Here is a 25,632-nt window from a genome sequence, read left to right on the forward strand (position 1 = left end):
GCGGGAGGTAAGCGGAACAATGCATTCCTATGGGTGCGGGATCGCCGCGATTCCGCAAATTAATGAGCATGCTGCGGTTTTTACCTCGAAGCGATTCCGCCGCGGTAAAAACCGCAGCATTAGTACAGCATTGCGGAATCCCATAGGAATGCATGGGATGCTTATTTTTCGCATTTTCGCGGCAAAATCGCACGGTTAAAACCCCCGCGGAAACGCGAAAAAACGCCACGTGTGAACTCAGCCTAAAGCGGAAGCCCCCACAATTTATTAACCATTTATTTGATGTAGTCACTTTTGACCTCAGCAACTAAGGGGTTAAACAGATATGGACGGTGACAACACTGAGCATTTGTGATAGAGCAAGTTGTCAGCTATAGTGTACATCCGACAGCTGCTGGATTGTCATCTGTATGGGAAGACTATTCTCTTATATCTCAGGTCAGTTAAAAGACGTATTGGCTGTCATTAAGGGATTAAAAAAGAAAAACTGAAATATCACATGGTCATAAGTATTCAGACCCTTTGCTCAGACACTCATATTTAAGCCCCATGCTGTCCATTTCCTTGTGATCCTCCTTGAGATGGTTCTACTCCTCCATTGGAATCCAGCTGTGTTTAATTAAACTGATAGGACTTGATTTGTAAAGGCGCACACCTGTCTATATAAGACCTCACAGCTCACAGTGCATGTCAGACCAAATGAGATTCAAGAGGTCAAAGGAACTGACCAAGGAGCTCAGAGACAGAATTGTGGCAAGCCACACATCTGGCCAAGGCTACAAAAGAATTTATGCAGTACTTAAAGTTCCTAAGAGCACAGTAGCCTCCATAATCCTTAAATGGATGAAGTTTGGGACCACCAGAAGTCTTTCTAGACATGGTCATCCAGCGAAACTGAGCAATCATGGGAGAAGAACCTTGGTGAGAGAGGTAAAGAAGAACCCCAAGATCACTGTGGCTAAGCTCCACAGATGGAGTAGGGAGATGGGAGAAAGTTCCACAAAGTCAACTATCATTGCAGGCCTCCACCATCAGGCCTTTATGGCAGAATGGCACAACGGAAACCTCTTCTCAGTGCAAGACATATGAAAGCCCACATAGAGTTTGCTAAGAAACACAAGGACTCCCAGACTAAGAGATAGAAGATTCTCTGATCTGATGAGACAAAGATAGAACCTTTTGGTGATAATTCTAAGCAGTATGTGTGGAGAAAACCAGGCACTGCTCATCACCTGCTCAATACAATCCCAACAGTGAAACATAGTGGTAGCAGCATCATGCTATGGGGGTGTTTTTCAGCAGCATTGACAGGACGACTGGTTGCATTTGAGGGAAACATGAATGTGGCCAAGTACAGAGATAACCTGGATGAAAACCTCTCCCAGAGTGCTCTGGAGCTCAGACTTGGTTGAAGGTTCACCTTCCAACAAGACAATGACCCTAAACACACAGCTAAAGTAACAAAGGAGTGGCTTCAGAACAACTCTGTGACCATTCTTGACTGGCCCAGCCTGAACCCTGACCTAAACCCATTTGAGCATCTCTGGAGAGACCTGAAAATGGCTGTCCACCACAGTTCACTATCCTACCTGACAGAACTGAAGATGATCTGCATGGAAGAATTGCAGAGGATCCCCAAATCCAGGTGTGAAAAACTTTATCATTCCCAAGAAGACTCATGGCTGTACTAGCTGAAAAGGGTGCTTCTACTCAATACTGAGGAAACGGTCCTAATACTTATGACCATGTGATATTTCAGATTTTCTTTTTTAATAAATTGGCAAAAATTTCTACATTTCTGTTTTTTCTCAGTCAAGATGGGGTGCAGAGTGTACATTAGTGAGAAAAAAAGAACTTTTTTGAATTTCCCAAATGGCTGCAATGAAACAAAGAGTTTAAAATTTAAAGGGGTCTGAATACTTTCCATACCCACTGTACTAGGAACAAATACTGTCACACCATGACCGGACATCATATTACAACCACATAGTGGCCAAATAATACAATACTGATTATTAAATAGAAAAAAACACAATACTAATATTACCATAAGTGTCATTATATCAATGACCTCTGTTTTGGTATTTCCAAGTGGCCTGGCACGCTCCCATGTGATTGTTTGCCTAGACCTAAAGTGGTGTGAAAAACTATTTGCCCCTTTCCTGATTTCCTATATTTTTGCATGTTACACTTAAATGTTTATGACCACCAAACAAATGTAAATATTAGACAAAGATAACACAAGTAATCACAAAATGCAGTTTTTAAATGAAAAGAAATCCAAACCTACAGGGCCCTTTGTGAAAAATTGAATATATAAATTAACTGTGGTTTATCACATCTTTGGGAATCTGAGCTCAATTTCCCTAGCCATACCCATGCCTGATTACTGCCACCCCTGTTCTCAATCAAGAAATCACATAAATAGGACCTGCCCGACTAAGTGAAGTAGACCAAAAGCTCTTCAAAAGTTTGACATCATGCCGCTATCCAAAGAAATTCTGGAACAAAGTAATTGAGATCTATCTGTCTGGAATAGGTCACGAAGCCATTTCTAAAACTTTGCGACTCCAGCGAACCACAGTGAAAGCCATTATCTATAAATGGCGAAAACATGTAACAATGGTGAACCTTCCCAGGAGTGGCCGACCAACCAAAATTACCCTAAGAGTGCTTCAACAACTCAAAAAGACCGTACAACAACATCCAAACAACTGCAGGTCTCACTTGCCTCTGTTAGGATTAGTATTCATGAGGTCTCCATAAGCAAGAGACTGGGCAAGAATAGCCTGCATGGCAGAGTTTCAAGATGAAAGCCACTGCTGATCAATAACATGGGGACTGACAAGACAAAAGTTGAACTTTTAGGAAGGTTTATGTCCCATTACATCTGATGTATGTCCCATTATCCCTTTTCACACCACTGTATATAAAGCTCACCAAGACACACACCTGCCTCGTAAGGCCCCGTCTCACATAGCGAAATCGTTAGTGAGATCGCTGAAATGTCACAGGTTTTGTGACGCAACAGCGACCTCGCCAGCGATCTCGCAACGTGTGACACATAGCGGCGACCGGGCCTCCGTTGCGATCTCGCTGATCATGCTCGAATGTCCTGGGCCATTTTTTGATCGCTGGTGTCCTGCTGGCCAGCATGCATTTTTGTGTTTGACGCTGACGAGCGACCTCGTTGGCGACTCAGAACTCATGGACGCAGGCGTGAGTCATCCGAAAAGCTGCTGTGTGACAAGGTCCCAACGTCCGCGGAGATCGTTATACAGACCGCTGGATCGTTACTGCGTTGTTGAGTAGATTTGCCTGTTTGACAGCTTACTAGCGACCATGTAGAGACACACCAGCGATCCTTACCAGGTCGTATTGTTGTCTGGAGCATCGCTATGTGTAACGGTACCCTTAGTTTAAGCTGTTCTCTGCCTGCGTCCTCCAGTGCTTCCAGTACCTACTTCATGGGGGTCTGTGGGGCCTTTATACTAAGTGAGGGGCTGCGAGAGCCAACATACTGAGTGAGGGTCTGTGGGTATCAGCATCATACTTAATGGGGAGCTGTGGAGGCAACATACCAAGTAATAGCACCGGGGGATCATTATTATTAAATTCACAGGATATAGAGTCATAAGATAAGTTAAGAACATCATGTTATTGCAGCATGCAGTTCCCTCTTCCAAGGTGTGGGTTACATATTGCATAAGTTATTCAAGTAATCTCCATATATAATACATACAGTATAGCCTATAATAATACAATTGGAGTACTTTCTTGAGTAAAATATAACTTTTTTATTGAAATATAATACAAATTATAGCACATAACATGCTGTGTAAAAAAGAGGTAGAATCAATAATAAAACACAATGTAGTGACTAGCGGTATGCAACCAGATTTGTTAATATCAAGTTGATTACAAAAGTATATGTAACAAGGTATGGTGTATATACAGAACTAGATAACAGTCTGTTAGGGGAACAAATCAAGCATCTCAATAATTAGAAATCACAAGTAATATGTGTCTCTTATGTAATTAGTAGTGATTCATTTACCTAGCAGGCTAAATGGAGTTAACCCCGGTGGTGTGAAGCTGGAAGACACAAAATCCAGGATCAAAAATTGGTCAGACTGATTCAGCCTCAATAATATCGTGTAAGTGACGATACATTCACTGCAATGCACTCAAAGTAAACTCTTATTACTGAAATATAAGTAAAACATCAGGAAAGCTTACCCATATTGAATTACTGCTGCAGGGACCAGGGAAGGGACCCTTCATACTAAGTGGGGGCCATTACACTGACAAGCCAACTGACTGTATGGGGGGCATGATACTGTGTGGGGGAACTATGGAAACATCCTACCATGGGGGAGGCACATTAGGGGCATCATGTTGTGGGGGTATAATACTGTGTTTGTAGCCTTGTACTGGTATCATACTGTACATGTGGGGTGATTGTGGGGGGATTGACTCTGCCACAGTAGATGTCCCGCTCCAAGATTAAGTTGAGATATATGATTCCACCTACTTTTTGAAGGAAGGGAGGGCCTAATTAAAATTTTTCCTTTGCGGCTGCATGATTTCTACATTTAGGTCTGGTAGTATTTGGTGAGAGACTCACGGTATTCTCACCAGGGTATTCCCACTCTGGAGATATAGTATTTGGCAACAAATTTAATGGAAACATCTCGTGTTTAACCCTCCGTCAGGAACAATATTTGCACTAACTCGTAATGGAACAATGTGCCTGTCAAGCGCAGGCTAGAAAAATGCCTAGAATATCTAATTTTCTCAATTTCAGTGATCTAAAAGTGATCAGAGACCTTCATAGGGATGTAATAAAAGAGACTACACATTATCAGGTGCAAAACAAACCCATTTACTCAACATAAAAGTAATAACTTTGATATACACAAATTTCAAAACTCCTGAGAAGTACACTTTCATTTGTAAGAAAATCTGCCTTATTTATATGAAATATCCACAAATCTTTCTCTATCAATTCATAAAACAAGCTAAATAAACAATAGTAATGACTAAAAACATTATATACCAACCTTATAAAGTGTGATGTGTTCAGGACCAATGAGCCTGAGAAGCCAGCACAGCTATATCTTCCTTCCTGAAGCTCTGCAGACCAACTGTGGTATCAGGTTTCACACAGCAGCTAGAGCCAGGAGACTATCTAGAGGGAGGGGGTTTCCTGAAAATCTGGTGAGAAGGGAGAAATGAAAGTAGAAGAGCTGCGCCTGTCAGATCCATTGTTCCTGACGGAGGGGGAATTCAATGAATAAATTACAAGTCATACGGAATCCTTTCCCACAAACCAATAGGTGACTCTGTTCAGCTTTTTCTTCTCTGTACCATGTTGTCCACAGATTGAACTGCATGTACAATATGACAGGTTACCTATAAGGTGGAAGCCATAGTTGAACATGGCCATACCCAGCTAGGGTTTTATAACCTACACTTTGCAATAAGAGTCGGTACTGAATTAAGGAAAGCTGGTATGTGTGGGGAAGGTGACTTGAAGGAGAGGCGTGACTGGCAGTAGGAGGGGACGGTTTGTACACCAGAGATGGAGATTGACAGGATAGAAGGGTGACAGCTAGGACAGATAGGATAGGAGGGTATAGTACTGAGAAGTGACCACAAGATGGCAGGGGAGAGTAGTGCAGGACTATACATCAGCTTATGGCTCAGGATATGCTTATTATGAAAAAACTTGGCACTCAAATGGCAAAGTGAATTAGATCCTTTGTTTTATTTGCATCCAAATTGTATGTTATGTTAAACGTTTTCGATCCAACAACGGATCTTCATCAGAACTTCTCTAAAAAGCATATATACAAAAATAGAAAACAGATCTATGTTATTATCACATTTAGAGAAGATAACAAACATTACAATGCATACTTCAAGAAACAAGGTTGAGCTATTTATCAAGGAATATAAATCTTGTAAAACAGAATCTTGAAGGTGAATTCCAGGTGTGAAGTGATCTGTGAGGTAAGGTATATAAATCTGTGTTAAGGAGATATCCGCCAAAATTACCTAAAGAATCTATAAAATCTACAGCATAGGTGAGAACATGGTTAAGGATATTATGGAGTTCCGGTAACAAGGTGCCAACCAAAAAGTGAAAGGTGACAGAAATACACGTGATGTGTAAAATATGTCTTTCCTAAAAAAGAGCAAAAAGACAATCACATGCAGAGCGGGATCTTTAAATCATTGTAATATGCAGAAAACAAACGCTCAATGGTAGCAGTGCAAGTGAGTGAGCGCAGGAACATCTCTAAAGAAAATGTTAATAGTACCTGAATTGAATATGATATAAGGAGAGGTAATGCGCTGGTGTAGCGATCTATGTCACTTAATTTGTATGGCGCTGCAGAGGACAAAAATGAAAAGAATTGCTCCATGTTGTTTAATGTATACCACTCATGGAGCGATGTGGAAAATTTTGTTTTAACCGCTGGGTCTGCAATGCGCAGGCGCGATGACGTGGACAGGCTTGTCCGCCCCAGGCTGCACATGACCGCTAAGCCAGTGAGGTGCAGACATGATGACGCTTTGGGGAGTTTCCCCACCGGGACATATAAACCCGGAAATGGAGTCTAGTGCCCTGGCGTCCTTCACTTCATCGGACACACCACGGTTTCCCTGACGTCCTCCGCTTCAGCGGTCACACCGCAGGATTCTAATGGCTAGAGGAAGCAGGTAACAGTAAAACAAAATTTTTCCTCTAGCCATTAGAATCCTGCGGTGTGACCGCTGAAGCGGAGGACGTCAGGGAAACCGTGGTGTGTCCGATGAAGTGAAGGACGCCAGGGCACTAGACTCCATTTCCGGGTTTATATGTCCCGGTGGGGAAACTCCCCAAAGCGTCATCATGTCTGCACCTCACTGGCTTAGCGGTCATGTGCAGCCTGGGGCGGACAAGCCTGTCCACGTCATCGCGCCTGCGCATTGCAGACCCAGCGGTTAAAACAAAATTTTCCACATCGCTCCATGAGTGGTATACATTAAACAACATGGAGCAATTCTTTTCATTTTTGTCCTCTGCAGCGCCATACAAATTAAGTGACATAGATCGCTACACCAGCGCATTACCTCTCCTTATATCATATTCAATTTAGGTACTATTAACATTTTCTTTAGAGATGTTCCTGCGCTCACTCACTTGCACTGCTACCATTGAGCGTTTGTTTTCTGCATATTACAATGATTTAAAGATCCCGCTCTGCATGTGATTGTCTTTTTGCTCTTTTTTAGGAAAGACATATTTTACACATCACGTGTATTTCTGTCACCTTTCACTTTTTGGTTGGCACCTTGTTACCGGAACTCCATAATATCCTTAACCATGTTCTCACCTATGCTGTAGATTTTATAGATTCTTTAGGTAATTTTGGCGGATATCTCCTTAACACAGATTTATATACCTTACCTCACGGATCACTTCACACCTGGAATTCACCTTCAAGATTCTGTTTTACAAGATTTATATTCCTTGATAAATAGCTCAACCTTGTTTCTTGAAGTATGCATTGTAATGTTTGCTATCTTCTCTAAATATGATACTCAATAACATAGATGTTTTCTATTTTTGTATATATGCTTTTTAGAGAAGTTCTGATGAAGATCCGTTGTTGGATCGAAAACGTTTAAAATAACATACAATTTGGATGCAAATAAAACAAAGGATCTAATCCACTTTGCCATTTGAGTGCCAACTTTTTTCATAATATTACGTGGGCTGGAGACCCTACTTGTGCACCTACTACCATTCATTTGAAGAGTGCCTTGTTGCTTCTATTTCAGGATATGCTTAGTCATGGGGGCGAGCAGATAGGAGCCTGGGAGGGGAATTCCCCTGTGAGATGGGATAAATAGAAGTAGGCGGGGCTTGAGAGGAGTTTAGTCGCGGGAGGAGCTCAGAAGAAGACAGGGAAGAGAGAAGTGCTCGGCCAGGGGGCGGACAGAGAAGAGACAGTCAGGGGGGTGGCCCTGACCCGACGGACCGCAGGACAGGCGAGGTGACGTACCGCAGGACAAGTGAGGCCCAGGGGGTACCGACTGGACGACGACCTCAGACAGGTGAAGCGCTGGGGGTAGATTGGTCTAGGACAGCCCCCAGTGAAAGATCCGTGAGGTGCGTTACTGTGACTGGAACGAAGGCGCAGGTACCCGGGCCTGGAGACAGTGTGAAGAAGCTGCGGTGAGTGTTTGGTGGTCATCAGGAGGACGACGAATAAATTCGGAACTGTTACACGTGAAATCTGTCTCCACCTCGTCCTTTGAGTCTCCTGGTGTCTGCGGCGTCCGAACAGGGTAAGCAGTGGTCCACCCCCCCAATCCCAGCCCCTACCACACATGCATGACATAGTGTATCAGGTTTGCAGAAAATGTTCATTTTACTTTAGCTACTTTGTATGTCACATTTCATGTGTATTGAAGCTGTAAGTGATCCAACATAGATTATATCATTGAATGTGAAAAAAAGCAAATGTGGATTCTTTGTTTTTGTTTTATTAACTCAAAAAACCTAAGCAAAAATAATTATTTTCTTTAACAGTTATTGTACGTACAAAACTGTCTACATGAAGGTAATAGAACATTTAGTCTACCTATCAAAATGACTAATGTGTGTCTCTATTAGATCCACCAAAAGAAATAATTTATTACATATTGAAGCAGATTTGTGATTATCACTTAGTAAATACATTCAGCTTTCAAGTTATACAGGTTTATAGTTTATCTAATGTATACCACCAGTTTTAGATTCCGGTATAAATTTGCCATATTGTTAATTATGCAAATCCTCCTGCACCTCAGCTGCAATATTGGCACATTTCCACACCATACCCTCTCTATCTAAAGTTGCCCATAGAATTTAGATAACTGTTGGCTGGATGCTCCTGTGATGTCTCACGACTTTGGAATCATACAGTATTGTATTATATTGTATTGTTGTGTTGTTAGGTATTAGGGTTTGCCTTTTAAAACTTTGTTCTCTCTCTCCCTGTCTACCTCCCTACCTCTCATGTCGTTGTGAATATGGCTGCCATCGTATGAACGTCATGTCTTGCAGCTCTGGTTCAGAATAGTCTTTTTACCTACTGCAGCTCTTACAGCTACTGTTAAAGTAATTGTGCATAAATAACTACAAGAATTCAGCTTGAAAATAAACCTTCTTCAGGAATCTTCACATGTCTCCTGCAGAGGAGTTAAGATATTTGATGAAATCTCTTTATGTGAGTACTGGTACATAGAGACAGCCAAGTAACAGAGTCTCAAGTGCACTAAACCCATAGCCTACTTATGGAGTCAGAATAGCTCCTTTGTCAGCCAAGCTATCTACTCTAACTCCACTACACTTATTATTGCTCAATTTGGGCAAGGGTTATTGTGTTTGCAATTTGGAAGCAGAGAAAAGACACGGACAGACATCTGTAACATCAGCTTATCCAATAGGGCCCCAAAAGCATCAGGTGCTTAAATTTAAACTGCCTGATCCTTCTTTCACTAAACAGGCACCCATGCATTTGGTTACACTATAAGCAGCAGAATCAGCTGATTTTCATCTAATGTGCATGGGGATATTTAGACATCATTCAAAAGAAAAGTTTTGGACCACTGACTGTCTGTTTTCTAGATACCACCTAGCCAATGGTTCTACTTAATCTATCTAGAAACCTCGAGGGTTGTACATGGTATTCAAGTGGTGTAGGGTCTGGGTGTCTCATCTGGATTATGGAACAGTATGCATCACTACAGAATGGCAATATGAAAGAATTGTTAAGGTGTTAAGCCCCTGTAAACTTTAGACTAATGTCAGTTGAACATGGTGCAATGTGTATGGGTGCGCTGTCCGACTATTAAGTCAGGAAAGATGTCGATCACGCATGTCTGATTTTGGACTTTTGATTACATACAGTTGTGTGAAAATGTATTTGTCCTCTTCCGAATTTCCTATTATTTTGCTTGTTTGTCACATTTAAATGTTTCAGATCACCAAACAAATTTAAAAATTAGACAAAGATAACACAAGTAAAGACAAAATGCAATTTTTAAATGAAGGACTTTATTATTAGGGGAAAAAGAAATCCAAACTTACAAAGCCCTGTGTGAAAAAGTGATTGCCCGTCCCCCCTTAAAATATAAACTAACTGTGGTTTCAGAACATAAAATCTCATCTCAGTTTTGCCAGAAAACATCTTGATGATCCCCAAGACTTTTGGGAGAATACTCTGTGGACTGACTACACAAATGTTGAACTTTTTGGAAGGTGCTTGTCTCATTGCACCTGGTGTAGAAGTAACAGAGCATTTCAGAAAAAGAACATGATAAAAACAGTAAAATATGCTGGTTGTAGTTTGATGGTCCGGGGCTGTTTTGCTGCTTCAGGACCTGAAAGACTTGCTGTGGTAAATGGAACCATGAATTCTGCTGGTGACCTCAAGTTGAAGCACGCTTGGGTTATGCAGCAGGACAATGATCCAGAAAACACCAGCAAGTCCACCTCTGAATGGCTTAATAAAAACAAAATTAAAACTTTGCAGTGGCCTAGTCAAAGTCCTGAAATTAATGTGATTGTGATGCTGTGGCATGAACTTAAAAATGCGGTTCATGCTCTTAGTCCCTCCAGTGTGGCTGAATTACAACAATTGTGCAAATATATCTGGGCCAAAATTCTTCCAGAGCATTGTAAAAGACTAATTGCCAGTTATCGCAAATGCTTGATTGCATTTGTTGCTGCTAAGGGTGGCCCAACAAGTTATTAGGTTTAGCGGGTAATCACTTTATCACACAGGGCCCTGTAGGTTTGGATTTCTTTTTCCCTTAATAATTAAGACCTTCATTTAAAAACTGCATTTTGTGTTTACTTGTGTTATCTTTGTCTAATATTTAAATTTGTTTGGAGGTCTGAAACATTTCCGTGTGACAAACATGCAAAAGAATAGGAAATCAGGAAGATGGCAAACACAACTGTCAATCTACCCCGAGGTAAGATGTGTCAGTTGGAAGCTTTCCCATAGAAATTACTGGAGGCTTTCAGCAGAACAAGTGCTCCTGTGTATGGGAGTGTCAGAGGAGATGCCTGTCAGCCAGAAGATCAGCCAAAGCATCGTTTTCATGACAACCATCTACTCTACATGTATCAACAATACTTAATCTCAACAGTGCTCTAGACATTATGCAATCTATAGGTGACATATATCAAGAAGAACTGACAACAGAAATGGAGTTAGTTTCTCTGTGACTAGGATATACTGCCTTGTGTAACTAAAAGTAGGGTATAGAAATATAGGGAAGAATATGGTGGAATTTTGACCAACTCGTGAACTTTACCTGAAACTGGAGGTATTGCTGCCACTAGACATCTAATAACCTTCAATAGTATATTTCAATATGTAATAGCTAATATCTGATTCCTTATTGTATTTGATTGTGACAAAAAGCTCCTTAACACCCTCTGTGCTGCTTGTTCCTTCCCAGTAACCACTGTCAGTTAGAGTCAAAGGAATTGACATTTTTCCATCAGCACAAACTGCAGCGATATCTGTAATCTTGAGTCTGAAGAAGATGTTGCTGTTCTTAGGTAGAACACCTTCTAGAGGGCAGACTAGCTCAAAGTGTTCCTTCCATCCCTTGTATGCTAAAGGAAACATGGGCAATTTCACACTGGGGTTGGAACAAGTAATGAGATAGTTACATAGATAGCTGTATGTACAACTAGTACTTTCTCTTGGCTTAATAAAAATTTGTAGAACATATGTTCCCGACCTTGGGAGGTGGACCTTTATCTCTAAGTTGTCATTCTTTTGTGTTTGTAAGACATGTCTATTTTGCATCTCTATTGGCAGTGTTATTTCATCAGAGTCTAATGTGCAGTAAATTTTTACATCCTTTTTCAAAGAAAAACTGATCGTACAGGTTCCATCTTCTGCATAGATGATTGGATCGGCTTGTGAAGGCTGTAGGAGCCCAGCTTTTTCTGTACTAGAGGAAGGACCAACAGGATTGTGAAGGAAAGATGGAAAAGGTGACCATTTTACATTAGGATTTGAGCAGACAATTAGGTAGTTACCGATGTACCCAGTGACATCATCAAATAACAACAGAGCATAAGATCCAGCTTGAGGGAGGCGGACAATAAGTTCTACCTTGTCCTTGTTCACACTTAATATAACATGGTTGGGCATAGTCTGTATATCATCAGATCTCAGGTTCACAGTAATTTTTAGCATCCTTTCTGTTCTAAAGCTGAGTGTGCAACACCCGTCATCTGCATGAATTATTGGGTCAGTGTGAGATGGCTGTAGGAGCCCAGCTTTTTCTATCATTGACGACGGTCCAACAGGATTATGAAGGGAAGATGGAAAGGGTGGCCATTTTACATTAGGATTTGAGCAGACAATTAGGTAGCTGCCGATGTACCCAGTGATATCATCGAATAACAACAGAGCATAAGATCCAGCTTGAGGGAGGTGAACCATAGATTTTACCTTGTCCTTTTTCAGACTTAATATAACATGATTGGGCATATTCTGTATATCATCGGATTTCAACCTCACAGAAATTGCTGTCATTTTCTCAGTTCTAAAACTGATAGTACAACACCCATCATCTGTATGAATTATTGGATCAGGATGAGATGGATTAAATAATCCAGCTTTTTGTGATATCCAGTTTGGGCCAACAGGATTATAAAGACATTTGGGTATGACCATACTGGTATCAACAAAGCTGCAGTCTACTCTGTATTTCATAATGCACTTTAAGTCCCCGTCAGAGTTTTCCTTACGAGCAAATATAGAAAGGATGTGTTGGCCAGTTTTTTTGGGATAAACATCGAGATTCATTCCATTGTCCATCAACTTCAGTATACCAGGAGTTTCTGTGTTATTGAGTTCAAAGCTGAATTCCATTTTACAACCGCTTTCAATGGCAATTGAAGCTTTTCCTTTCACTGAAAAAAAAATTACATTTTATAAAACATAAAAAAAGGAAAACTAATCAAGATACACCAGTGCATGTTACATTGAAAAATCTAAATTTAAAATCCGTAGATTTTTTTAAAACTATTGTTTATTTCTGGTTTTGCATGGGCCTTTTATTATAATTAGAGATGAGTGACTTTGCCTTTTTTCGGGTTGAGTCGGGTTTCATGAAACCCGACTTTCTAAAAAGTCGGGTCGAACGAAATTGGCCGACTATAGGGAAAAGTCAGGGTCCAACTGAAACACGAAACCCAATGCAAGTCAATGGGGAAGCAAAGTCGGCAAGGAGTGGAGGACAGTAAAAACACCTACAGTGCCCATTTCAATGTCAAAAACATCAATTCTTATTACTTAAGCTTTTCAACCTTAATTTACCTTATAATAATAGTTTATGCATTGAAAACTGGGGGTTATTTGGCTAAGGTTGTGGGAGGGTAGGGCTGGCGCCAGGTTTTCGTGTGCCCTGGGCCAAAGAGTGTCAGTGCGCCCTTTTAACACATACCACAATTCATAATGCTCCCATACGGCACAGAAATATAGGTATAGTACAATGAAAAATACTTCACTGCTTACATAACATGACTGATATTATCTATTTTAAATTCTACAATAGCTCAAAAAACGGACAGTATATTACTCCATACAGTATTATGGCCACCACCTAGTGCGCCATACAGAATAATGAGCCCCATATATTTCTCCATACAGAATAATTGGTCCCATATAATGTTCCATACAGTATATGATGAGCTCCACATAATGCTACAGTATATGTTGGTCCCCATGGATGATGCTCCACTGTCTTATGGGCCCAAATAATGCTCCATAGAGTCCATATATAATGGGCCCCATTTCTAATGCTCCAGTGTATAATGGGCCCCGTAAATGCTGCTCCAGTGTCTGATGTCCTCCATTTGGAATGCTCCAGTATATGTTGGTCCCCATGGACGATGCTCCAGTGTGTTATGGGCCCAAATTATGCTCCATATATAATGGGCACAATTTCTAATCATCCAGTGTATAATGGGCCCCGTAAATGCTGCTCCAGTGTCTGTTGACCCCCATTTGGAATGCTCCAGTATATGTTGGTCCCCATGGACGATGCTCCAGTGTGTTATGGGCCCAAATTATTCTCCATATATAATGGGCCCCATTTCTAATCATCCAGTGTATAATGGGCCCTGTAAATGCTGCTCCAGTGTCTGATGTCCCCCATTTGGAATGCTCCAGTATATGATGGGCCAAATGGATGATGCTCCAGTGTATGATGGGCCCCATATATCATTCCCCAGTGTATATTGCTCACCAAAAAATGCTCCCAACATTTTAAAAAAGTTAAATACCTCTCCTTGCTGGGCACTGCTCTACTCTGGACTCCTCAGCATTGCCATTTTAAAGCTCTCTGCACTTGTACTGTTTCGGTAGAGGGCATACAGGTGTGATGTCATCGCGCTCTGTAACCTGAATGTCACTGTCAGGAAAGGCAGAAGACATCACGGCCATGGAGCAGGGAGAGGTAAGTATTGCAAGTGCTGTGGCCCTGAGTGTTAGGGCTGGCGGAACGCACCAAATTATAAAATAATAGTAGGTGTGTTCGCAGCCAGGGGTCCACCGTGCAGAGGTGGTACACTGCTGCTAGGTAATGACGGAAGTATAAAGCGGTGTGGAAAGGTCACACGTGGGTTACGTCACCCAGTGTGAACAGGAGCAAACTCTGTTAACTCACAGAGCCGCACTACTGCTGAACATAAATGCTGGGGCCTGTTTAGCTCACAGAGCCCAGCCAATGAGCGCACAGAAAGTGGCCACAGGACTCTACCCCAAAGGACATGGGGTTAGAGTCCCTCTAGGCCCACTGAGCGCGCGGCGTCGCTGCCATGAACGCCGCTAAAGACGCTGGCTATGGAGTGTGGAGCATTTGCACTGAGGCGTGCCGAGTCACTGATGATGCCTAATGCCTGACTTAGACTCTGACCTACCTACGCCTAAGCCTGGGCGCTAGCAGGCTAGGCTGCACAACACATGCGTACCAAGGGTAGGGGTTTCATAATGAGTCAGTCACCAGAGACATTCATACGTGCATTCATCACTCACTCTTTATAGTCTGAAAATACAGGTCTTTCATGGCCAACAGTTCCCTATGCCCCACATCATAGTTACGTTCAGATGGAGAGAACTTTCAGGAAAAGAAAGCACAGGGATTAATTTTAGATGTTACAGGATCCTTTTGGGACAAAACAGCTCCTGCACCAATCTCAGAAGCATCCACCTCTACCTGGAATGGAAGTGAGACATCAGGTTGCCGCAAAACTGGGGCGGAGGTGAATCTTCGCTTCAGCTCCTGAAAGGAAGAAACAGCCTCTGGAGACCAATTTAACACATCAGCACCCTTCTTAGTCAAATCAGTCAATGGCTTGGCAATACTAGAAAATTTTGCTATAAATTTCCGATAAAAATTAGCAAAACCCAAAAACTTCTGGAGGGCCTTCAAAGAAGTGGGCTGAACCCAATCGTAAATGGCCTGTACCTTGGCCGGGTCCATTTCAATAGTTGATGGGGACAAAATAAATCCCAAAAAAGAAATCCTCTGTACTCCAAAAAGGCATTTAGATCCTTTGACATACAGGGAATTCTCCCTCAAGATCCGGAAGACAGTCCGAATATGTTCCACATGAGAATCCCAATCCTTGGAGAAGATCAAAATATCATCCAGATGGATAATCAAAAATTTAATCGACAAAATCTCGGAAAATATCGTTCATGAAGCACTTGAAGACAGAAGGGGCATTAGTGAGCCCAAAAGGCATCACCAGGTACTCACAATGTCCCTCCGGAGTATTAAACGCTGTCTTCCATTCATCCCCATGCTTAATGCGAATAAGATTATACGCCCCCCTGAGGTCAAGCTTGGTAAACCAGCAAGCACCTTTAATTCTGGAGAATAGATCAGAAATCAGGGGTAATGGATACTGATCTTTAACAGTAATTTTGTTGAGGGCACGATAATCAATACAAAGTCTTAATGATCCATCCTTTTTGGCTACAAAAAAAAAAACGGCACCTAAGGGTGACGAGGATGGTCTAATATGACCCTTCTCCAACGCCTCCTTAATATAGGATCGCATAGCCTCGTGCTCCGGTACAGATAAATTGAAGAGCCGACCCTTGGGAAATTTACACCCCGGGCTCAGTTCAATTGCACAGTCATAACTCCTATGAGGAGGCAGAGACGCAGACTCATTCTCACTAAATACATCATAAAAGTCCGCCAAATAATCAGGAACATCATGTGACTGAGGAGAGGTGGAAAACACCGGAGCCTCACTAAAGGCACACCGACAACCCCAACTCACCACAGACACAGATTTCCAATCCAAAACTGGATTATGAATTTGTAACCAGGGAAACCCCAGAACAATAGTATCATGCAGATTATGCAACACCAAAAATCTGCAATTTTCTTGATGGTCTGGGGCGACCCGCATTACCACCTGGGTCCAAAACTGAGGTTTATTTTTAGCCAAAGGAGTAGCATTAATCCCCCTCAAAGGGATAGGCATCTGCAGAGGTGTCATCGGAAATCCACAACGTTTAGCAAAATCCAAGTCCATTAGGTTTAGGGCTGCTCCCGAATCCACAAAAGCCTTGGCGGAAAATGTGGACAGGGAGCAGATCAGAGTAATAGCCAGAAGAAACTTAGGTTGAACACCCCCAACAGAAAACGTGTGTGCAAACCGTTTCTCTCGTTTAGGACAGACAGAAATAATATGTGAGGCATCTCCACAGAAAAAATACAACTTATTACGCCTTCTGAACTCCTGACGCTGCTCTCTGGAAAAAACTCTATCACATTGCATAGGTTCAGACATTTGTTCAACAGGTGGCAACACCTCTCGTGCAGCTTTGCGTTCGCGCAAACGCCGATCAACCTGAATGGCTAATGACATAGAATCGTCCAGACCAGAGGGAACAGGAAATCCCACCATAGTATCTTTTACGGCTTCTGACAACCCCTTCCAAAAGAGAGCAGCCAAGGCATTATCATTCCAGGTAGTAAGTGCTGCCCACTTTCGGAATTTTTGACAGTATAATTCTGCAGAATCACGACCCTGGTTCAATGCCAGCAGGGTCTTTTCAGCCTGATCAATGGCATTAGGTTCGTCATACAACAACCCCAAGGCCTGAAAAAATGCGTTCACATTAGTCAGAATAGGATCATCTGGTTTAAAAGAAAACGCCCAATCCTGGGGATCGCCACGCAGCAAAGAGATGACAATTTTAACCTGCTGCGCGGAGCTCCCTGACGAGTTAGGCTTCAAGGCAAAAAATAATTTACAATTATTTTTGAAATTCAAAAATTTAGACCGATCCCCAAAAAATACATCAGGTGTAGGAATCTTTGGTTCAGCAGCATGTGAATGAGCAAGGTAGGCGGAAATTCCCCGCACTTCCGCAGCCAGCTGCTCCACACGATCAGACAATTGCTTTATGTCCATTGAGAGAAAAAAAAATTCCCCCTACGGCCTCAGAGATATAGAGGAAAAAATATACACACTTTTTTTTTTTTTTTTACAATTCTTTCCTGCTATTGAGTACCCTAGGATCTGCGGTATGGCGGGTGATTCTGTTATGAATGAGTCACCGTAGGAGGCAAAAACAGAAATACAAGCTAAGTCCAGAAAACCAGAGAAGTTGGCAACTATCAGATTGCAGACCCCTGAACCTATCAACATAACTAGCAGTAGCCGAGGGGGATTCCTACGATGCCCTAGACCCCTCGATCACAGCCGGAGAATTAAATAGGCCTAAAGAAAGAAAGGGGAAATCTAAACTGCCCCAGAGCAGACCCCAAAGCAATAGGCAGCCCCCAACATATAATGACGGTGAAGCAAGATGAAAACACTAACACAGACAGAAAGATAGACTGAGCAAAGACGGGGCCCAAAACTACCTAGATAGGAAAGGACAGGAAGGCTGCTGTCTGCAATCTGCCAAAACCCTATCAAAGACATAAGCCAACAAGCTGATATGAAAAAGGCCCTGAAGCAGCTAGGCTTCAAAAACTAAATCAGCACTCAGGTATTTTCAGAAGACAGAGCTAAAGGAATTCAGCACACCCCAGCAGGGAATGGCAGAAATCCAGAAACACAAAGCAAAACAAAGTCAAAGCACCAATGCAAAAAGCCGAGCAGCAAACTTAGCTTTAGAGGAGCAGGAATTCAGACTGGTCTCCAAGGATCCCACAGAGAAATCACCCGCAGGACAGGAGGGCGTCGGCAGCCTTATATCCAGTCAGCAACTCGACTCAGCCAGTCATCATCATCAGCCTCAGGTGTTTGATAATCAGGCTCACTACCTTTCTTTACCAGAAGAGGGAGTTCCTCGGGCCTCAGTAGTGAAGGGGAAAATGAACTCACAACAAGAGACATTCATACGTGCATTCATCACTCACTCCTTATAGTCTGAAAATACAGTCTATAGCCACGAGCATCCGGGACCTTCCTGGCTTCTCGGATGGGCCAATCCGAACAGGAGCAGGACCTAAGCACGTGACCTTCAATCTCCAATGGGAGATCACTCCACGAGCATGCTCAGTGGACCAACAGGAGGACTTAGCCCCTGGAGAGACTCGCTGCTGACCAGCATGTATTGCTATAGTTGGCCCAGAGGTGGCAGCAGTAACCAAACCCACGGAGCTAGTCTGGGCAGAGCGCCGGGACTGACGAGTCAGCTGAGCAACCTCCTCTGCGGCTGGAGAGGAATGGGAGACCGCCAGAAGCAAGGCTCGGGATTCCCGCTGTGCAGCGACAGGAACCTGACGCCTAACATTACCCCCCCTCCTCTCTGAGCCTTGCTCCGCTCAAACTCCGCAATGAGAAGTGGAGCGTGGATGCTCCCAGGTCCGAGCCTCTGGAAGATGACCATTCCAATCCACCAAATAAAACTTTTTGCCCCACATCACCTTGCATCCCACTATGGCATTGACCTCAAATTCGTCCGAAGACAGGTCTGATGTCCCAGGAGATGGCTCGGAGAATCGGGACATGTGAACAGGCTTAAGGAGGGACACATAGAACGTGTCAGAGATAGCCAAGTGTGGAGGAAGGGCCAGATGGTAGACCACAGGGTTGATCTGCTCAAGGACATTGAAGGGGCCAATGTAGCGCGGTGCGAACTTAGCGGACTCGACCCGCAGCCTGATGTTTCGGGTGGAGAGCCACACTAAGTCATCAGGGGCGAAGGTCAGAGCGGGGCACTGGTGTGCATCAGCGGAGATCCTCATTCTCTCCTTGGAGGCCCGGATAGCACCCGGATGCCGACCGTAATTTAGGAGGAATGGGGTCTGACCGGTGGAGTCGGCCACAGCATTGTTCAAAGCGAACTCCACCCACGGCAGCAAGGATGCCCATTCATCCTGCCTGGCTGAGACAAAATGTCGTAGATATGTGACCAGGGTCTGGTTGGCTCTCTCTACCAACCCGTTCGTCTTGGGGTGATAGGCCGAGGAGAGATTTAGCTCAATGCTGAGCAGGGAACAGAGCTCTCTCCAGAACCGAGATGCAAACTGAGGACCCCGGTTGCTGACAATCTTTTCCGGCATGCCGTGCAGGCGGAAAACATGCTGAATAAACAACACTGCCAGGCCCCGTGCAAAAGGTAGCTGAGAGAGTGGTACCAGATGCACCATCTTGGAGAAATGGTCGGTGACAACCCAAATGACGGTGCTGCCACAAGACTTGGGTAGTTCCACCACAAAGTCCATACCGACCATCTCCCAGGGCTTGTCCGCTACCGGCAGGGGATAGAGGAGCCCAGCGGGCCGCTGCCGAGAGGACCAATTCTGGGCACAAGAGACGCATGCCTGAATATAGTCCCTGACATCACAGGCATATGCGGCCACCAGTACGTCCTCGCCAGAAGCTCAGAGGTCCATTTGGTCCGAAAATGTCCACCCACTCTGGACGAATGAGCCCAACAAAGGTCCTCCGGTCAAAGATGGGCAGGGACAAAAGTCTTGCCCGGAGGTATAGACTCGAGGGCGACCGGAGCCACGGTCCTCAGGCTCTCAGATGGGACTATCAGCCGAGGCTCCTCCTCCTCCCCCGATGACACCACGGAGCGGGAGAGAGCATCGACCCGGACATTCTTCTCCCCGGAGAGAAAATGCAGGGTAAAGTGGAATCGGGAGAAGAACAAGGACCATTTTGCCTGGCGAGAATTCAGCTGCTAGGCTGTTTGTAAATAGACCAAATTCTTGTTGTCGGTGAACACCTGGAAAGGGTGGCGAGCCCCCTCCAGGAGGTGTCTCCACTCTGAAAACGCCAACTTCATTGCTAGCAACTCCCTGTCCCCGATGGAATAATTCCTCTCCGCCGGTGTGAAGGTCTTGGAGAAGAAGCATGGGTGCTTCCGACCTTGCGAGTCCTTCTGGAACAGGACTGCTCCAGCACCGATGGAAGAGGCATCCACCTCCAGAATGAAGGGTTTATCGACATCGGGGCGATGTAGAATGGGAGCACTAGAGAAATGAGATTTAATAGAGAAGGCCTTGGAGACAGGTTCTGACCACAACTTAGGGTTCGCACCCTTCTTGGTGAGGGCTACCAAGGGAGCTACCAAAGTTGAGAAGTGGGGAATGAATTGGCGATAGTAATTTATGAACCCCGTAAAGCGCTGCACCGCTTTGAGAGAATGGGGTTCCTGCCAATCCATCACCGCCTGTAGCTTGGCTGGATCCATGGCCAAACCCTGGGCAGAGATGATATAGCCCAAGAAAGCCAAGGACTCCTGCTCAAACACACACTTCTCCAACTTCGGCATAGAGGGAGTTTGCCCACAGGAAGTCGAAAACTTTGCAAACATCTCTCCAGTGGGAGTCAATATCTGGAGAGTAGATGAGAATATCATCTAGATAGACTACTATTGAGCTGGTAAGCATATCCCAGAAGATATCGTTCACAAAGTCTTGGAAGACGGCTGGGGCATTACAGAGCCCGAAGGGCATCACCAGATATTCATAGTGCCCGTCTCTGGTGTTAAATGTCGTCTTCCATTCGTCCCCATCACGGATGCGAATCAGGTTGTAAGCCCCCTGCAGATCAAGTTTGGTAAACACTCTCGCTCCCCGTAGCCTATCAAACAGCTCCGATATCAGGGGTAGAGGATACTTATTCTTAACGGTGATGGCATTAAGATCCCTGTAATTGATGCAAGGACGTAGTTCCCCACTCTTCTTCTGGACGAAGAAGAATCCCGCCCCCGCTGGTGACACTGACTTCCTAATGAATCCTCTTGCCAGATGCTCTCTGATGTATTGAGACATGGCCTCTGTCTCCGGGAGAGATAGGGGATAGACTCGACCCCGGGGAGACTCAGCACCAGGCAAGAGGTCAATAGGACAGTCATAGGGGCGATGCGGTGGAAGTGTCTCCACCGCCTTTTTGGAGAACACGTCCGCATACTGTCGATAGTGTTTGGGAAGCAAGGAAAGATCTGCGGGGACCTCGGTGGAGGCAACCTGGATGCATTCCCTCAGACATCTACCCTCACATGACTTACTCCAACCAAGAATTCTCCCCGAGGACCACTCTATATGGGGAGAGTGATACCGCAACCAGGGGACCCCTAGAAGGACCTGGTCGATACCCTCGGGCATGACAAGGAGGGATTTCGTCTCCTGATGAGATGGAGATACCGAGAGTAACAGTGGAGCAGTTTGGTGGGTAATCTGTGAGGGCAGAGTCGCGCCATTCACTACTCTGACGGTGACTGGCTTGGACATCATAAGCAGTGGTATCATGTGCCGTTGAGCGAAGGCAGATGACATAAAATTGCCCTCCGCTCCGAAATCCACGCAAACCTCCACCGTCAGAGTGGAGGAACCAAACCCAAGTGTCCTCTTAAAGGACAACTTGGAGGAAAATGCCGCGGATTCTAGTGAGCCGCCTCCTACGGCCACTAGGGGCGAGCGTCTTCCCAGCCGCTGTGGGCACTGGTTGGCAAAGTGACCGGACTGCCGGCAACCATGACAGATCACAGGGGCTCGAGCGGGTCGGGGCCTGGATTCCTCGCGGGAAGCCCCCTGACGCTTGGACGCCCGATCGGGAGATTCCAGAGGTTTAGCAAAACTGGGTGCCAACCTAAACCTCTGCTTACACTGGGACCGCTCCAACCTTCGCTCGGCAAAGCGAAGGTCTATATGGCTGGAGACGGTGATAAGCTCCTCCAGTGTAGCAGGAATCTCCCTGGTGGCCAGAGAGTCCATCACATGGCCAGCCAAACCTCTCCAGAATGTCGGAATGAGGACCTTATCTTGCCACTCTAACTCCAAGGCCAGCATCCGGAACTGGATGGCAAAGTGGCTGACCATGGACGAGCCCTGTGACAATGCCAGCAGCCGAAGCATGGTGTCATGGGTGACTCGCGGTCCTAGGAAGACATGCTTCAGAGTGTTCAAGAACCATGAGGCACTCTGCACCACATGATCACCACGCTCCCACAGCGGTGAGGCCCAATCCAAAGCCCTGCCCGACAAGAGGGAAATAATAAATCCCACTTTGGCCCGCTCGGAGGGGAATCGTGCTGCCAGCAGCTCCAGCTGTATCGAGCACTGGCACACGAAACCCCTACAAGAGGCACTATCACCCGAGAACTTCTCGGGCAGCGGGAGGTGGGACAAAGTCGGGGCAGGGATGGCAGTGGTCACATGGGAGACAGCCACTGTGGCTGCCTGAACAGTGACCGCAGTAACATCCGCAGCTGAGGCTGGACGCTCGAGAGCCGCCAACTTGCCCTGCAGCTGCCAGATGTACTGCAGCAGTCGCTGTTCGTCCGCCATTACTAGCCAGACCCTGGCGCTAGGATAATGTTAGGGCTGGCGGAACGCACCAAATTATAAAATAATAGTAGGTGCGTTCGCAGCCCGGGGTCCACCGTGCAGAGGTGGTACACTGCTGCTAGGTAATGGCGGAAGTATAAAGCGGTGTGGAAACGTCACACGTGGGTTACGTTACCCAGTGTGAACAGAAGCGAACTCTGTTAATTCAGAGATCCGCACTACTGCTGAACATAAATTCCGGGGCCTTAGCTCACAGAGCCCAGCCAAAGAGCGCACAGAAAGCGGCCACAGGACTCTACCCCAAAGGACACGGAGTTAGAGACCCTCTAGGCCCACTGAGCGCGCGGCGTTGCTGCCACGAACGCCGCTAAAGACGCTGGCTATGGAGTGTGGAGCACTTACACTGAGGCGTGCCGAGTCACTGATGATGCCTAATGCCTGACTCAGACTCTGACCTACCTACGCCTAAGCCTGGGCACTAGCAGGCTAGGCTGCACAACACATGCGTACCAAGGGTAGGGGTTTCATAATGAGTCAGTCACCAGAGACATTCATACGTGCATTCATCACTCACTCTTTATAGTCTGAAAATACAGTCTATCCTAGCGCATGGCCGAGCGGCCATGCAAACCTTTTATAGCCGCGAGCGTCCGGGACCTTCCTGGCTTCTCGGATGGGCCCATCCGAACAGGAGCAGGACCTGATCACGTGACCTTTGATCTCCAATGGGAGATCACTCCACGGTCATGCTCAGTGGACTGACAGGAGGACTTAGTTCCTGGAGAGACTTGCTGCTGACCAGCATGCTTTGCTATAGTTGACCCAGAGGTGGCAGCAGTAACCAAACCCAGGGAGCTATTCTGGGCAGAGCACCGGGATCGACGAGTCTGCTGAGCAATGTCCTCTGCGGCTGGAGAGGAATGGGAGACCGCCGGAAGCAAGACTCGGGATTCCCGCTGTGCAGCGACAGGAACCCGATGCCTAACACTGAGCAAGCATGGGGGGCCCACTCGTGGGCGACGGTACTGGCACAGGGCCTCTCATAGTACGACGGTATGTCTGACGGCGAGTGGGCCCTCCCACCGGCAGAGACACTTTTGCGCACTATAAGGGGCCCTGTGCCACTGCCGTCGCCCACGAGTAGGACCCCCCCACCTGCTCAGGGAACCAGCACTTTTATCTGCATCTTCCTCTGTGTCACTGTGTAGTAAGGTGGTATAGTATGCGGGAAGGGGCACCTGAGTTTCACCATTGTCATATTATGGCTCTATAGAGTGCGAGAGGAATGTAGTGCTGTGGGTGAATGTACCAGCGGAATCATCTAGCAGTGGCTGTGCATCAGTGCACTCCATCTCCGATTCATGTTGGACTGGGGAATTCAGAATTTCACTTGATAACACAGGCATGGCCTGTGAAAAGAGCTCCATGGAGTAATCTGAAGTGTGAGCTGCCGCATCCTTCACTTTTAGTGGGGGTGAAGGAGACAAGGAAAGGGGTGGTTCCTGACCAGAAGCCTGCACTGACGATTCTGTGCTTGCAGTTTTTGTAACTGCAGAAGAGGAGGCAATAGAGCAGGAGGCTGTTTCGGCAATGTAAGCCAAAACCTGTTCCTGATGCTCCCGCTTTAAAAGCAGTTTACCTAATCCCACAAAAGAAAGTCTTAAAGGCCTTCTTGTGCCAGCTGATGATGCAGGCTCAACACCTCCTGCCTTAGCTGCTATTGTGCTTTTGGCAATACCAGCAGATGCACCACCACCATCAGTACCAGCTGGCCCCCCCACACCCACATCCACGGCCTCTTCCACCATACGTAATAATTTTTGTGAAAATGGACTAAAAATACCAGCAGATATATGGTACTGTTTCAGAAGCAGACAGCTCTATACAGTCTAAGGATAACTGCAAATCTCCGTATATATTTCATGAGTCAGACACAGATGGTCACAGGCTCAGTATGGATTAGACAATCTAAAAATTTGCAAAAGGTTACAGTACCACTTGATACAAGGTATATATAGTATAGTTTAAACATACTGAATCTCTGTATATATTTCAGGAGGCAAATACAGACGCTTTCAGGCCCAGTATGGATCCGACAACAATATAGAAAGTTGAGAAAGGGTACTATGGCGCCCCTGAAGGTACGGTCGCCACAGAGGTACTACACCTCATCCAAAGGTGTGGTATCCCACCCTCAAGTAAGGAGGGATCACCACTCAGGACTCCTAACCCTGCACTCAACACACACTAGTTAGTCAGTGCTTTCTGGGTGTACCCGGCGGGAGGATGGTCTCATCCCAGACTGACTAGGAAAGGGTGTTGGGGGTTAGTGTGGAAGGTAGGTACAGTGGGAGGAGCTTAGGTAGTGGAGTGATTGTGGGCATCCAATCAGAGAGAGCAAGCTGACAGTTGATGGGTGTAGCTAGTCTGAGGTAAATGGATCTTTCTAGAGAGTTGTCAGTCGGTGACAGGACAGAGTAAGAGCAGGATTGCTGTGAGAGGGCTGAGGGTCAGAGAAGAGAGAAAAATTTTGTCCAAGCTCATATACTGGAAGGAAGGGGTCCTTGGGGCACGGGAATTGCAATAAGCCACCTGTGAAGCCCGTTTCTGGAGATGGAAGGACCAGGCCTCGTTAGGGAAGGTGGCTCATGAAGGTAGTGGAGAAATACAGGGCTCAGCTAGAAAGACGGAGGTAACTTTAGGTGCCTCAGTCGCAGCCGCTTTCAATACTCAAAAAGGCAGCTGTTGGAATAAAGGACCCCGGAGCATGACCCACGT

At 45.3% G+C, this 25,632-nt stretch overlaps 1 protein-coding gene across 1 annotated transcript in view; it reads right to left on the reverse strand.

The window, feature by feature from the left end:
• Positions 1-10,961: 10,961 nt before the first annotated feature.
• Positions 10,962-25,632, reverse strand: part of LOC141091131 (kyphoscoliosis peptidase-like) — a 256,972-nt gene continuing 242,301 nt past the window's right edge. Inside the window, exon 13 of the mRNA XM_073576523.1 lies at positions 10,962-12,985. Within this exon, the coding sequence (XP_073432624.1) occupies positions 11,397-12,985 (1,589 nt within the window). The 3' untranslated portion in view covers positions 10,962-11,396. The remainder of the gene's footprint in view (positions 12,986-25,632) is intronic.

The sequence above is a fragment of the Dendrobates tinctorius genome, unplaced genomic scaffold (assembly GCF_039654945.1).
Source record: "Dendrobates tinctorius isolate UK_male_01 unplaced genomic scaffold, ASM3965494v1 ptg000049l, whole genome shotgun sequence".
NCBI lineage: Eukaryota > Metazoa > Chordata > Amphibia > Anura > Dendrobatidae > Dendrobates > Dendrobates tinctorius.